Here is a 14,113-nt window from a genome sequence, read left to right as displayed (position 1 = left end):
TGACTCACACATTCTCAATGCCTGAGCCCAGCCTGCCAGGACCTGGCTGTGCCCTGACCGTTTTCCAGGGAAGATCTTGAGGAGAAACCCCAGCATCCAGCACCCCTGCCCTGCCCTCCCTTTCCCAAAGGCCCTGGGTTCCACACTGTAGCCTTCATTTGCTCAGCAATCTTTATTCAGTTCTCTGGGGAGGGGACGGCTCCCTTCCCATGCTCCTGCGCCTCCCACCCCAGGGCTCCGTGGGGCTCAGTGTCCTCTGTTGGGGGAAGGTCCTGGTGCCCAGAGGCCTGGTCTGGAGGAAAAGCAGGGCAGCTGCTCCCTTCGTGGGAGTGCTGGCCTCCCCTGCTGTGGGGAAGAAGGAAGGTGGGCAGGGGCACTGCCCCCCAGCACTCAGAGCTCCATTATGTCCCCAGCTGGGGTTGCAGGATAGTGGGGGCTGGGGGTGTCCCCCAGCCTCAGCAACCGGAGCGCCTCAGGGATCAGGTTCCCAGGGTAGCACCAGAGAAGCAGCTCAGAGCAAGGGCTTCTGGAAGAGGAAATGACAGTCACGGCACAGGGCTGAGGCTGGACTGGCAGAGCCACACCCCACCTGGTACAGGTCCCCAGGGGCTCCTGGACTGCTGGCACCTTCCAAGGAGCCAAGTAGGGAAACAACAGAGGTTGGCTAGAAGCTAAAAATAGCAAGATGAGGCAGAGCCTGGAGATTGGCTCTGAGGATTGGGTATGATCCTCCAGAAGGCCCAGCTAGTGGATTGTGGATTGTGCCTACCTGAGTGGGGGCAGAGCTGGGGGGAAAGCCATGGGGGGGCTGCAGTAAGGGTGGTCATTGTGCAGGCTGAGTCTAGAGAAATGGGTGACCATGTTCTCCTCAGACAGGAACTGCTTGCGCAGGGGCTCCCTGGGGAGAGACGAGGAGGCAGGCAGCCTGGGATATTCAGAAGAGAGGTAGTCTGATGGGGACCTGAGGTGACAGAGGGCTTGCTGGGAGTCCCTCCCTGCCCCCAAACTCACTGCTCCTCCTCCAGGCGACGCTTGGTACTCATGGGCACAGGTCCTCGGAGAGGGGAGCTGGGAAGAAAAGAGAGCCAGGAGCACCCCACCCTCTTGGACCCATCCCCAGGATCTGCCCAACTAAGCCTGCAGCGTCAGCCAGGAGCCCCCAGCCCAACCCTGTCTCAGCTGACGCCTAAGTCACCTCCTCTCCCAGACCATCCAGAAGCCTGCCTCGGAGTCTGTCCAGAGTCTGCAATCCTGTCTTAACTCATGCCCAAGCCCTGCCGATAAACCCCACCGCGTGTCATCCTGCAGACCAGCCCTGAGGGCCCAGCAAAGCTCCTGGGCCCCCGGGCCAGGCCCACCCAAGGCCCCCACACACACCTCGCGTCCAGGCCTCGGGACGCCCCTGAGTCAGCCCGCGGGTCGCGCCGGGCCCGACCCTGGGGGCTTCGCTCCAGGGGTTGCTGCAAGATCATTGGTGTTCGGGGTCCTGCGAGCGGAGGGGTGGGATCCGGGCGACAGGGGCGGAGCCTCCGAGGGCGTGGCTCAACACGTGGGCGTGGCTTTAGGCGCGCGCGCGGCCAGGTTCCACGCAAGCGCGGAAAACGGACGGCACGCGACTGGAAGGCGGGTCGGTTCAGCGGGGTAGGGGAGGGGAGGTAGGGGAAGGGACCTGGCGTAGTGGCGTTGAGGAGGGCGCCACTTAGTGTTGGGACCTTCTTGGCGGTCACCTCCGCTCCTGGGACTCGGGTTACGCGGCGGCCGCCTTCACGCCGGACCCGCCACCAGTGTTGGGTAGGTGACGCGCCGCGAAAGGGAGGTGCTCGCCGGCACTTCCGGTCTCGTGAGGCTTCGTCGCGCGCGGAGCACTCTGGGACTTTTATTTCTCGAGATGGAGCGAGCCATGCCGCAAGCGGTGCCTCTGGGTCAGGTGAGGGGGCGTGATGCGTGGTACCTTCTGGGGTTTGTAGTCCATGCCCGGCTCCGAAGGGGCCGGCAAGGAGTCGTGCGCTCAAGACCTGTTTTGCGTGGGCTGTTGGTGGGACTGGGATTCTGACCCGAGGGAGGGAGAGTAACCCAGAAATACCTCAGGGGCCTAACATGAAAGTCAGGATACGGATTAGGAGTCAGTACGTTTTTCTGTATTGGAGTAATAGAGCCACTTTTTTTTTTTTCTTTTTTTTTTTTTTGCGGTACGCGGGCCTCTCAATGTTGTGGCCTCTCCCGTTGCGGAGCACAGGCTCCGGACGGGCAGGCTCAGCGGCCATGGCTCACGGGCCCAGCCGCTCCGCGGCACGTGGGATCCCACGGACACGAACCCGTGTCCCCTGCATTGGCAGGCAGACTCTCAACCACTGCGCCACCAGGGAAGCCCCTAGAGCCACTTTTTAAGCGGTTTCTCCGAGGCAGCCCTGTGCGAAACTTTTTATATACAGTAGCTCATCCAATCGTGACGAAATCTCCAGTGGGCTCCTTTTGACAGTTGAGGAAACGTGGAGGAGAGGCTGAGTCCTTGGTCAACAAAAGTTCCAATAGGCATCAAGCCTCAACTCTCCCCTTTCTCACCTCCTTCTTCGAGCCACTCCTGGGACTATATGGACAGGTGCCTGCTTGGTGGGCTATAAAAAGGAGAACTGAGAAGTCAGTGCGGTGGGAGGCCGGACTGCGGCGGGAGGCCGGACTGCAGCAGGGGAAGCAGGAAGGAGTGTGTGGTTCAGGGGTCCCAGACGCCCCAGACAGCCTTCATCCAGCCTCTCTCCACAGATGGAAGTATTTCAGGCCCTGCAGCGGCTGCACATGATCATTTTTTCCCAGAATGTCTCACCCTGTGGGAAGTTCCTGGCAGCCGGCAACAATTACGGGCAGATAGCCATCTTTAGGTACCCTTGCCCCTGCTCCCCACCATCAATTGCTCTGGCACTTGGTCCTCCTGGGGCTGATGCCCCCTGCTTCTGACTCTCAGGCCCCTCTCCTTTCAGCTTGTCTGCTGCTTTGAGCTCTGAGGCCAAAGAGGAAAGTAAGAAGCCCATGGTGACCTTCCAAGGTGGGTGCAGGCATTGAGGCCAGCTTAGGGAACCCCCGGGTGGACGAGAGGAGCAGGACAGGGTCACTCAGGTTCTGTACTTCCATTTAGCCCATGATGGACCCGTCTACAGCATGGTCTCCACTGATCGACATCTGCTCAGTGCTGGGGATGGGGAGGTGAAGGCCTGGCTTTGGGCAGAGATCCTTAAGAAGGTGAGTGTGGAGCTGGGGGAAGGGTGAGGTGCCCAGACCCAGAGAGAGCCTTTGAGGTCACCCAGTGTTTTCCTCCATGAAGGGCTGTAAGGAGCTGTGGCGTCGTCAGCCCCCATACAGGTGAGCCAGGCCCATGTGGGCAGAGGGCATGTGGGGGTGAAGGTACTGCCTCACAAGAGCTGACTCTGCTTTCCCTCTCCCAGGACCAGTCTGGAAGTACCTGAGATCAATGCTTTGCTTCTCGTCCCCAAGGTTTGAGCCCTTTTTAATCGGGGCTCTGCCCTGCCCTGTTTTGGGCCCAAATTTTAATCCTTTCCCTCTCCCTGTTCTGACTTGACATTGTCTTCTGACCCCATCCTTCCTTCTTCTGCAGGAGAATTCCCTCATCCTGGCGGGGGGAGACTGTCAGTTGCATACGATGGACCTTGAGACGGGGACCTTCACAGTGAGAGGGCTGTGGAACTGGAGTGGCAGGGGCGGGGTGGGGGAGCAGGGGCAGCAGCATCCTTCCTGGATCTTGTCCTGACACTGCCCCTCTCCCTGCAGCGGGCCCTCTGGGGCCACACAGACTACATCCACTGCCTGGCACTGCGGGAGCGGAGCCCCGAGGTGCTGTCAGGTGGCGAGGATGGGGCCGTGCGGCTTTGGGGTAAGGGAATGTCTGATTGGAGGGAAAGATGGTGGTAAGGGAGGCTGGGGCAAGGAGGGTACTTTTTATGGTTCTTCCCCCACAGACCTCCGCACGGCCAAGGAGGTCCAGACGATTGAGGTCTACAAGCACGAGGTGAGGGCGCACCCCATGCTCTGTCCTTCTTCCTTCCTGGGCATCTCCTGTGTCTTCACCTCCTCCTCTATTCTCCTCCTCCCTCCCAGGAGTGCTCGAGGCCCCACAATGGGCGCTGGATTGGATGTTTGGCAACTGACTCCGACTGGATGGTGAGCCGGGCAGAGTGCAGGATGGGGTGGCAGCTCCGGGCCCTGTCCAGCTGAGAGCCTGTGGTTCATGGCGGCTGGGGACCCCCACCTTTCTGCCCAGGTCTGTGGAGGTGGTCCAGCACTAACCCTCTGGCACCTTCGATCCTCCACACCCACCACCGTCTTCCCCATGCGGGCACCACAGAAGCACGTTACCTTCTACCAGGACTTGGTGAGGCCCTCTGTCTTGCTTCTGCCAGCCCTGCCCCGCTCCCCCTGCAGCCCTGAACCCTGAGGCCCCTCCTTGTCTTCCACAGATTCTATCAGCTGGACAGGGTCGCTGTGTCAATCAGTGGCAGCTGAGCGGGGAGCTCAAGGCCCAGGTGCCTGGCTCCTCCCCAGGGCTGCTAAGCCTCAGTCTCAACCAGCAACCAGCAGCCCCTGAGTGCAAGGTGGGTTCAGCAAGGGGCAGTGGGGATCCTGGGAGGCCAGGGCATGTGGGCAGGTCAGTCACTCCCCTCTTGCCTCTAGGTCCTGACAGCTGCAGGCAACAGCTGCAGGGTGGATGTCTTCACCAATCTGGGCTACCGAGCTTTCTCCCTGTCCTTCTGACCTCCAGCAACACCTCCACCTCCATCTCAGGGGTTCGGAGTGGTTTGGTTTTTTCTTTTTTTTATACTAATAAAATTTGGGGCATTTTTTTTTCATGTGCTTTTTTTCCCAAGAATGGAGGCCAAGTCAGTGCAATGATTTATATATTACTCTTTCTGAGCTTGATACATAAATACCCACCCTCAACCCTGTCCTGGAGCATGCCGGGGGCCAGGGGGCCTAGTCCCTGGAAAAGATAGACTTATATAGATTCGAAAAACAGCTCTGCCACACCTGCCCCTGCCACCCACCTGGGGTCCCTGGTCCCCAAAGCTGGCCCCTGCTCCCGGTGAGCCCTTGCCCAGCCTCTCGGGGTGGAGAGGGCACCAGCCGCCTTTGGCAGACAGTCGGGGCCCGTTGCTCCGTTGGCCAGAAGAGGAAAGTGAGTCAAAGAGGGCAAAGGTGGCCCCCTCGACCAGGCGCTCAGGTCCTTCGGAAGAGGTTGCTGAAGAAGCCGCCGGCGGGCCCAGGGCCCAGGCGCAGCGAGAGGCGCGGCGGGTTGCGGCTCGGGGCGGATCCAGCCGCACTCAGCTCTTTCTGGCGTTGTGATCGCAGCTGCTGCCCGATGACCACCTGCATGTCGTCCTGCGGACAGGGCGGCCGGGCCGGCAGGTCGGGTCAGCGTTCGGCACCGCCCCTGCCGGCACCGCCCCGCCGGCACCGCCCCGCCGGCACCGCCCCTCACCTGCCAGGCTTCCAGCTCTTGCGTCAGCGCCACCTTCTGGCGGATGGTGCGAAGCAGCTCCCGGGAGAGGGAGTCCCGCTCCAGAGAAACGCGGCTGAGCTCCAGGGCCAGTTCCAGGGACCTGCAAGAGCGAGGGGCAGAGAGCAGGTACGAGGGCGCTGGGGCCTCAGCGAACAGTGGTGGTTGGGGGCTCCTGGACGCAGGCGGGAGTGAGGCCGCTAATACCGAAACCAGGGAGGTTAGAGGGCCCTTGCATCGGAGTGGGGACAATTATAGCACTCGCGGGAGGGAATCCGAGACCCAGAAAGGCCAGAGTGTCCTGGGGGCCTGCAACCCCCCCTGGGGCGGTGGTGGATGGTGGCAGATGCTCACTTGTTCACAGCCTCGTCCCGATCCGAGAGGGCACCGCTTAAGATCTCTTCGGGATCCTCCTGCGCCCGCAGTTCCTTCTGCCTTTGCAGCTCCTCCCGCAGGGACTGTAGCTCTTCCCGCTGCAGCGCTATCTGCGGACAGGGTAAGGTGCAGAAAGGCAGGTAGGCCCCTGGGTGCCCCAGCTCTTACTCTTCCAGGCAGCCTGGACTCCAGTTCGCCGCCCTCCCGCCCCCTCCCCCACCCCCCATCCCCGCCTGCTCCACAAACAACCCAGACAGTTGTGGTCCTGTGCTGGAGATGAATTTTCTGAGCGCCTAGAGGGGTGGGGCTGGTCGGGGCTAGATGGGTGGTATAAGCCTGCAGGAAGGATGCATGGAGAAGCATTGGGAGGTGGGACTAAAGGGGCAGTGTAGTTCAGGAAGTCTTCCTGGAGGAGGTGACATACAGGCTGACTCTTCAAACATGATTGCAAGTTTGTTGGGTTGAAGGGCTATCCAGGTAGAGGGGAATTCGTGGGCAAAGGTTCGGAGATGTAGATGGGAAAGAGAAACTGACATTGAGAGGGGCTTTGCGTCCAGTACTATGCTCCCCCCACCTCATCCTGCAACTGGACCACTTCCGTCTCCTTCTCTTCCAGTATTTCCCCTGGGCTCAGGGATGCTCGCTTCCTGGGAGGCTCCAACCTCTCCTCCTGGGGCGAAGGCTGGTGGCTGGATGCCTCTTGGGTCTCTGGGGGCAGAGTGGCCTATTCACCAAAGAAACTGGTCAGTGCAGTGTCAAACCTCGTGGGAAAAAAAGGAGGGACGGAGTCTGCAGCCCTCCTGGATGGTACGTGTAGGGGCTGGTGGGCCGAGAGCTCACCAGAGCATCTCCGCCTCTGTCCGCGTTCTGGTCTTGGTCCTTGCTGTCGAGGCTATGGGCAAGCTCTGACTGAAGCGAGGCTCCTGAGATGTTGGCGTCCTGGAGGCGCGACTCCTCCTCCAGCTCCGAGACCCGCCGCTGCAGCCTCCGCAGCGCACTCAGTGCCTCCCCCGCCTCGGAGCGCGCGAGTTCCAGCTGCGACCAACCCACCACAGAGTGAAACAAGGGCGGTCAGCCAGGTGCTCCCGCCACCGGCATCCCGCGGCCGGCCCACAGGGGGCGCCGGCACGCCGCAGAGAGTCAGGCAGCCCCGCGCGTCCGCGCAGCCCAGCGCTGAAGTTGGCTCCCACTCCCGGATCGCTGGGCTGCCTTGGGCCGCGCAGTTACCCTCGGCAGACACCAATTTCCTCCCCTATAAAGCAGGGCGCCGATGGGTGCCCCGGCTTCAAAGTCTCCCATCACCGTTCCTCCAGTCCCACCCCACCAGGTCACCTCGAAAAGCCCCACCCCCTCCCCCGACCATACCAGTCTACCTTCTAACTCTCTCACTAGTGCTATCATCCAGCATTGACTGATCCTTTCTTCTAAGCTGGGCAATGTGCTGAGTGTCTCACACCCTTACCACAGCCATGTACCATTACATCCCATCTCACAGATGGGGAAACTGAGGCTGGTGTTCCACAATAGTAGGAAGGGACACTGAAATAAGAACCCAGGTAATTTGACCACAAAATGCAAACTCCTGAGATCTCAAACATCAAGCCATACTGCCTCTTTTCATTTCCTTTCCTCCATTTTCACAGCCCAGACCTGGTCCAGGTCCCTATCATCTCTGCCCTGAGTTCTGGCCTCAGCCCCATCCCTGGCCTCCCAGATGCCAGTCTCTGATGCATTCTAAGATTACTGCCCCTGCTCAGTAGCTTATGGCTCCCACTTGCCCTTGTGCTAATGCCTGTGCTCTTCTGGCCCAGCTGTTAGGGCTCCCAGTGACCCAGCTCTGGTGTCTTCTCCCAGGAAGCCCTGAGGCAGTGGCCAAGGCCCTGGCTGGATGCAGCTGCCCACCCCAACCCTACTAGTCACCTCCAGACTGTGCTCGTGCCTCTCCCGCCGTAGCAGCAGCAGCTCCTCATGGGTTGCCTGTAGCCTGCCCTGGCCCTTTTCCACCTCCTCACACAGACCTCGAATCTGGGCCTCCAGGTCCTGTCGGCGACTCTGGAGCATCTGATTCTGGGGAAAGGCCTCAGAGCTGGAGTGGAAGGGCTAGGCCAGGCACAGACAGCTCCCAGCCAGCCTTCCAGGCTCAACAGACCCAGCTGGCACTCACCTCCCCCTGCAGACATTCCAGCCGTGTCCTCAACTCTGCCCCAGCCAAGGCCTGGGCCTGGCACTGACCCCGAAGGCCATCCAATTCTCTCTGAAGCTCCTGCTCAGTCTGGGAGGCCTGAGGGTGGGGGGAGGCAGTGGAGCCCTCAGCTGGCCCAAGCCACAACACCAAGCCCAGTGCACCCACTCCCACCAGGACCCAGGTATCTGCCACTCCTTCCCAGGGACCCGGGGTCAGAGCCGTCCCACCTGGGCCAGCTGCTGGCTGAGCTGGAGGTTCTGTTCACTGAGTTCACTGAGGGCGCGTGCCCGCTCCCGTCCGCTGTCCTGCTGCTCAGAACGCTGCTCCCCCAGCTGGGCCCGAAGGGCCTCCACGTCCCCCTCCAGCTCCACAGTCCTGGCCTCCCACTCGGCTCCCCGGGCTGCCAGGCCTCGGCGGAGCTCATGGTTCTCCTGCTGCAGCCGCTGTGGGGGCCGGGACAGAGGGTAGAGACAGGGAGAGGTGAGACTGGAGGGGACGCAGGGAGACAGAGACCCAAAGAAAGTCCAAGGGGGGTCTGAGACAAGCCTGAAAACCAGAAACATGAGAGAGCCGGGGAGGAAGTGGGCAGAGGGCAAGACACAGCCTCAGACAGTAGAGGAGGAGGGGGAGCAATAGAAAGAAGCTTCCAGGAGGAGCTGACCCTGGGCCAGAGTTGGGCGGGGCTCCCTGATGCCCACTCACCTCTGGCTGCCACCAGGGCTTCTGGACCCGAGGGCGTAGGCGCCGTTTGTGGCGCCTGAGTCTGGCAGAATTGAAGCCTCGGCCCATGGCCTCACACACCTGGGTTCCAGGGGCTCGGGAGGTTCGGCCTCTGCCCAGCCTCTCTGCTCCGTCCCTCTCCCCCAGCTCCTCCTGGCTAGCTCCCTCTAATTAACCCTGGTTAGCCACACCCTGGCCCCAGGCCTCTGCCTGCCCTCCCCCAAACCTGTCTAACCAGCAGGGGGATGCTCCTGGCACACCCAGATGCCCAGCTTGTGGAGGCAGGCAAGTCAGGGGGCCAGCGTCTCCTGCCTCCCCGGTCATAGACTCTCCACGCAGGAAGGTGAAGCTAATCACAGCTGCTACAATGATTAGCAGGCATTCCTGCCAGGGCCTGTGCTAGCACTTTATATTATATTATTTTATTTACTCCACGAGACTTAGACTCCTTAACATCCTCATTTTACAAATGAGGAAACTGGGCCTCAGAGAGGTTAAAAGCCTTGCCCAAGGACACACAGTGAGTTAGTGGAGCCGGGATTCTAACCCAGGCAGCCAAGCCCTTAACCAAATACTGTGGGGGCAACACAGCTCTAGGATGGAGCCCACAGATTCGGGGTCTGATTGTCCTGGCCGTTGTCCTGCTCTGCTGCTGCTTTGTGGTAAGGCAAGTTCCCTGATATCTCCAAGTCCCATCCATCCATCCATCCATCCATCCATCCATCCAATATTTCCTGAGCTCACCCTGTTTTGGAGTCTTTGTCAGCAGTAAGTGAGACCACCAAGTTCCGTGCCTGAAGCAGCTTAGAGTCCAGAGGCAAATGGACACTTCATTGAACCAGGTAGTTTCAGAGGGGGAACATTAAGAGCTCTAAAGAAACCCTGGTAAGTGATGAAAAGGAGTGGGGTGGGGTGGGGATCCTTCAGGAGGAAGTGATGTCTGTTGACTCCTGCAGGGCAAGAAGGAAGAGGGCTACAGCAAGGGACAGCAAGTGCAAAGGCCCTGAGGCAATAAGCGTGGGTTGCTCAGGGAACTGAAAAAAGGCCCCCTCTGAGAAGGGACTGCGTGGCTGAGATGACTGACGTCAAGGAGGTCACAAGGGGAGGAGTTTTGGTTTCATTCTAAATGTGAGGGGGAGCCACTGAGAGATTCTGGGCAAGGACTGAAATGATCTGATTTGCAATTTTTGAGGATCCCTCTGGCTTCCCCATGGAGAAGGGGCTCAGGGGGCAAGAGTGGAAGCTGAGGACCAGTGAGGAGGCAGCTGCAGTGTCTGGGGCAGATGATGGGGCTGCAGCCAGCTTGGAGAGACGGTGAGAAGTGGGTAGACTCACAATCTAGTTTCGAAGAAGAATCAACAGGGCCTGCCAGTGTGGGAGGGAGAGGTCACAGAGATGTGCAGGCTCTGGTCCTACGGCGGGAAGCTGGGGTGGGGACAGCAGGGGATGGGGTCATGGAATCCAGTGCCACTTATGTTGAAATGCCCATTAGGTGGCCAGGTGGGGAGGGTGTGGGGCCGACGACATGGATACAGGAGTCAGTGGTGTCTAGGGTGTTTAGGGGACCAGATGTGATCCCCAGGGTGAGAGTGTGGCTGACCACAGCCTGGGCAGAGGGAACTGTTCATATCTCCCAGAGCCGGGTGAGAATTGACTGAGATGATGCATGGAAAGTGCTTAGCCCAGAGCCAGGCAGGGAGAGAGCCCAGGATCTGTTGGCAATACTGCTGAGGAGACAGACCCAAGATTCAGAGAGGTCCAGCAGCTTGCCCAAGGTCACAAAGCCAGGCAGGGATCTGAACCCAGGTCCTGTCTTGCCCTCAGAGCCCATGTTCTTAACCACTGGGCAACACTGCCAGGGAGGCTGGTCCCAGACCTGAACTGCTGTTCCAGAGGCATCCCCCTGCCTGGCTTTCCTCTCCCTGCCCCCCTGCCTGGTCCCTCCCCTGTCCTCCATCCCCCCAGCCCTGCCCTCTGCTGTCAGCTCACTTCCTCATGCTCGGAGTGCTGGGCGCTCAGCATCTCCAGCCGCCGCTGCAGCTCCTCATTGCGCTCCAGAAGCATCTTGCCAAGCTCTGCGGCCAACAACAGGTCTTTCTCCTTCTGCTGCAGCTGCAGGGCCAGGTCCTCGGGCTCCTCAGGCCTTGGGCCCCCTCCCAGGAATGAGTCCCGCCGCTCCAGCATGAAGGGGAAGAAGCCCTCATTGCTGCTGGGGGAGGTGCCCCTGGAGAGCAGCCCGGATGGGAAGCTGGGCCCTTCTGGGGAGCTCATGGTGCCTGCAGTGTCTGTGGGGACAGGTAGGTCTGTGGGGAGAGGTAGCTGCATGACACTACACCGCAGCCCAAAGGGGTTCACTGCCCTGCCCCGCACCCCCACCCCCCCACACACATACACTGGCCAAGACGTGGCTCTCCTGCAGTTCTTCACCTGCCTACTGGCCCTCTCGGTCCTGCAGCCAGGGCCTCCCTGGGCCATGAATGGTTAATGATCTGTGTCTTGGCTGTCCAGCTCCTTTAATGTCCCCAGGGTAAACTGAGGCAGGGAGAAGCAGGAAAAGAGCTGTCCAGGCTTCTGCCTCTAGCAGATGTTTTCTGCTCCCAGGAAACCTTCTCCCAGTGCTCCAGGACCACACGCCACCCCAGTGACAGTCTCCACCCCCCTCTTCCCATGACCCAGCTGTTCTGGCTCCCAGCCTCTTACCAGCTGAGAAACTCTTCCCAGAACCCAGGTTCTTGGGACTCAGGACTCTGCGATTAGTCCAGCCTCTTCTCCCAAGAATACAGGGCCTTGTGAACTTCCGTGTCCTGAGCCCTTAGCCCCCAGAAATCCAGCACCCTCCCTTTCCAGAAGCCCAGGCCCAAGTTCCCTGCCCCCCAGCCCTCCTGGCCCTTGTTTTCCTATTTTCTCAGGTCCCCATCCTGAACTTAGGTGCCCAGACCCTCAGCCCACCCCTTCTGGATTGCTGGCCCCAGTCCCCCAGATTCCAGGCCCTGAGCGGGTGGGCGGGCCGGCGAGGTAACAGGTTGTGCCGGCACTGCCGCCCGACCGTCCAGTCCAGGTTTCTGTTTACTTCCCGCCCGGCTTTGGGGATGGGAGCCTGGTGGCACTCCCCTAGGGCCGCCAGGGCCCGCAGTTCAGGGGCTCCAGGGCTCAGGAGGGAGGGGACACATGGGGCTTTCCTGGCATATTACCCCTCTCCAGCACTCCTGAGGTTCTCCACCCCCTACGCGCGCACACACATCTGTCCCTTCCCCTCCTCCCCTCGCCATGTGTCCGACCCTAGGCCTACTCTCAGGACCCAGGCATCAGCGGCAGTCCCAGCCCAAATTCCCCCCGGCCAGGCTGGGGGTCTCCCTGACGTGGCCTCTGCAGGCCCAACACCACTCTGGGACTCAGGGGTATCCCTCCTCCTCACCCCTCCCGGCACCGAGCTACCAGTTATTAGCACCTCAGCCCAGGCGTCAGGGTCCCCACTCCTCGACCCCCAACCCTAGGCGTCGTTAGCCCAGCCACCGCCTTCCTGCCTTCCTTCCTGCCCGCGTCCCCCGTTTCCCGGCCCCGGGAGTCCGGCCTGGCCGCTCCTGCCCCGCCCCATGCCCCACTCGCCCACTCTCTCCGGCCCGGTCCGCCCAAAACTTGAAGGGCCCCCATCCTCGCCGCCCCTTAGGCTCTCACCCGACGACGCCGGGCTCCCTCCGAGGTACCCGCGGCCCCGGTCCCCTCTTCCGGAGACGGCGCCAGGTGAACTGCCCGCACAGGTGAGGGGGCGGTGCCACGGGCAAGGCTGGGGCGCCCCCTGGTGGCCGGAATGGCCAGGTGGGGCCCAAAGAAAGTCGCCTCGACCCAGGTCAGAGCCAGTGACCCATCTTGCCGCCATCGGAAAACGACAGGGCCCATTAACTGACCACCTGCTGTGTGAAGACCCCTGAGTATATATGTCAGCTCCTTTCCCCTCACAACTTCCCTTGTGGGATAGGAAATTATTAACAATAACAACAAATCTAACATGTATTAATGCTAAGTAATATGCTAAGTAATAATATCTTCTTATATGGGGATAACTTCTTTACTTTCATGACATCCAAATGAAGCAGGAACTACTATTATCCCCATTTTACAGATGAGGAAACTGAGGGCCAGGGAGAATCTAACTTGCTTGGGGACAGAACTTGAATGTGAGCAGCACAAGTGTGACTTCAGGGTGTGTGCTCTTATGCTGATTCCCGTGCTGTAGGTGACAGCTAAAGTGACTTGCCCGTAACCACACCTTAGCCTGTGCGCCTCCCAACTTGAGGCTCTCAGTTCCCAGGCTGCACAGAGGCAGAGGCAGAGGTCTGGGTATGGAGAGTGGGAGGATCCAGGCCTGGGTTCTGGGGTCCAGCCCAGTGCAGCCTGGGCATGCGGGGGATGCCCCTGCCGTGGCCTGGTGGCTTGTCAGGAGTCTCCTCAGACTTCCAGGGCTCCCTGGGTCCCTGTAAAAGGGGTTCCTGTCCTGGTGAGTAGGGACAGATGGAGGGCTGGGAGCAATGGTATGCTGGTAACACTTTAACAACAGACTCTCTGGGGAAAAAGAATGCCCTGAGTTGTTGCTTTTGCCAATTTCTGTGCTGTAAGTACTCCCTCCAAAGCTGATTTCAAGCTACTGATGTGACATCCTTGAATGTGGAGATGGGCAGAAATGTCCATAATCAGCTTTTGCCAGCCAGTATCAGCTGGGTTCCCTGCCCCTCTGGCTGGGGGGGTCAGGGCTTCTGAGTCTTGGAGGACTGGAGTCCTATCTGGCTGAGTTTTAGAAAAACAGGAGGAAGATGGGAGCTGGGACTCCTGACTTGTGGGGAAATGGATGCAAGGATTCCTTGGAGGGATGGTTCGGGGGCTGGGACTACTGCGTCCGGGGCTGGGACAAGGTTTCCTGCCAGCACAGAGCAGGGGTACCAATTACATTGCAAAGGGGTCTGTGGGCTGCCTTGCCTGGCAAGGCTACTACATTCTCCCATAGCACCTGTGGGACAGCCTGGCAGACTTCAGAGGGCTGGAGACACCCCAGCCTTGCCTCGGTGCTGCCACCTAACTCCCTCCAAATACCAGGACCACCTGGGGCCCCAGGTGTAATGCACCCACACTCCACTCCCTGAGCCCCCCTCCTGCCAGGCAGGGGGTGGGCTCACCTGGAGATGAAGTGCTCAAGGCCCTACTCCCAAAGGAGGTTCACAGTCCACCCAGGAAGTTGGAGGAGGTGTAGACCTATAAACCAGAAAGGCACCAATAAAACAAACAGCAAAAGAGCTTGGCTCTCGGGTGCTGGCATCACATGGCTTCAATCCAAATTC

The 14,113-nt window shown here is 60.0% G+C and overlaps 3 protein-coding genes across 6 annotated transcripts; 1 reads left to right on the top strand and 2 right to left on the bottom strand.

The window, feature by feature from the left end:
- Nucleotides 1-165: 165 nt before the first annotated feature.
- On the bottom strand, nt 166-1,834 carry HCFC1R1 (host cell factor C1 regulator 1). Of its 2 annotated transcripts, none has more exons than XM_060285011.2 (4): nt 1,378-1,834; nt 1,012-1,068; nt 770-925; nt 166-526 (listed from the first exon to the last, which is right to left on the bottom strand). In XM_060285011.2, the coding sequence occupies exons 1-4, from the start codon at nt 1,470-1,472 to the stop codon at nt 391-393; spliced, it is 444 nt and encodes a 147-aa protein (XP_060140994.1). In that variant the 5' UTR covers nt 1,473-1,834; the 3' UTR covers nt 166-390. The 2 variants fall into 2 exon arrangements, with proteins under 2 accessions (XP_060140994.1, XP_060140995.1); XM_060285012.2 differs by having other exon boundaries at nt 770-898; nt 1,378-1,833.
- On the top strand, nt 1,424-4,850 carry THOC6 (THO complex subunit 6). 3 transcript variants are annotated; one of them, XM_030848560.3, is made up of 13 exons: nt 1,424-1,927; nt 2,761-2,876; nt 2,976-3,040; nt 3,131-3,234; nt 3,317-3,354; nt 3,438-3,486; nt 3,608-3,679; nt 3,781-3,883; nt 3,969-4,018; nt 4,108-4,170; nt 4,271-4,381; nt 4,467-4,601; nt 4,681-4,850. In XM_030848560.3, exons 1-13 carry the CDS (start codon nt 1,889-1,891, stop codon nt 4,759-4,761), a joined length of 1,026 nt encoding a protein of 341 aa, XP_030704420.1. In that variant the 5' UTR covers nt 1,424-1,888; the 3' UTR covers nt 4,762-4,850. The 3 variants fall into 3 exon arrangements, with proteins under 3 accessions (XP_030704420.1, XP_060140993.1, XP_030704421.1); XM_060285010.2 differs by having other exon boundaries at nt 1,580-1,791; XM_030848561.3 differs by lacking the exon at nt 2,761-2,876 and having other exon boundaries at nt 1,582-1,927.
- Nucleotides 4,851-5,188: 338 nt separating this feature from the next.
- On the bottom strand, nt 5,189-11,054 carry BICDL2 (BICD family like cargo adaptor 2). Its single transcript, XM_030848553.3, has 9 exons — nt 10,773-11,054; nt 8,291-8,506; nt 8,043-8,159; nt 7,799-7,945; nt 6,719-6,913; nt 6,453-6,602; nt 5,858-5,988; nt 5,486-5,606; nt 5,189-5,385 (listed from the first exon to the last, which is right to left on the bottom strand). The coding sequence occupies exons 1-9, from the start codon at nt 11,052-11,054 to the stop codon at nt 5,224-5,226; spliced, it is 1,521 nt and encodes a 506-aa protein (XP_030704413.1). The 3' UTR covers nt 5,189-5,223.
- Between the last annotated feature and the right edge of the window lie 3,059 nt (nt 11,055-14,113).

Source organism: Globicephala melas, chromosome 15 (genome assembly GCF_963455315.2).
Source record: "Globicephala melas chromosome 15, mGloMel1.2, whole genome shotgun sequence".
Taxonomy (NCBI): Eukaryota; Metazoa; Chordata; class Mammalia; order Artiodactyla; family Delphinidae; genus Globicephala; species Globicephala melas.
The sequence above is the reverse complement of the archived record's forward strand: the minus strand, read 5'-3'. Positions and strand labels throughout refer to the sequence as shown.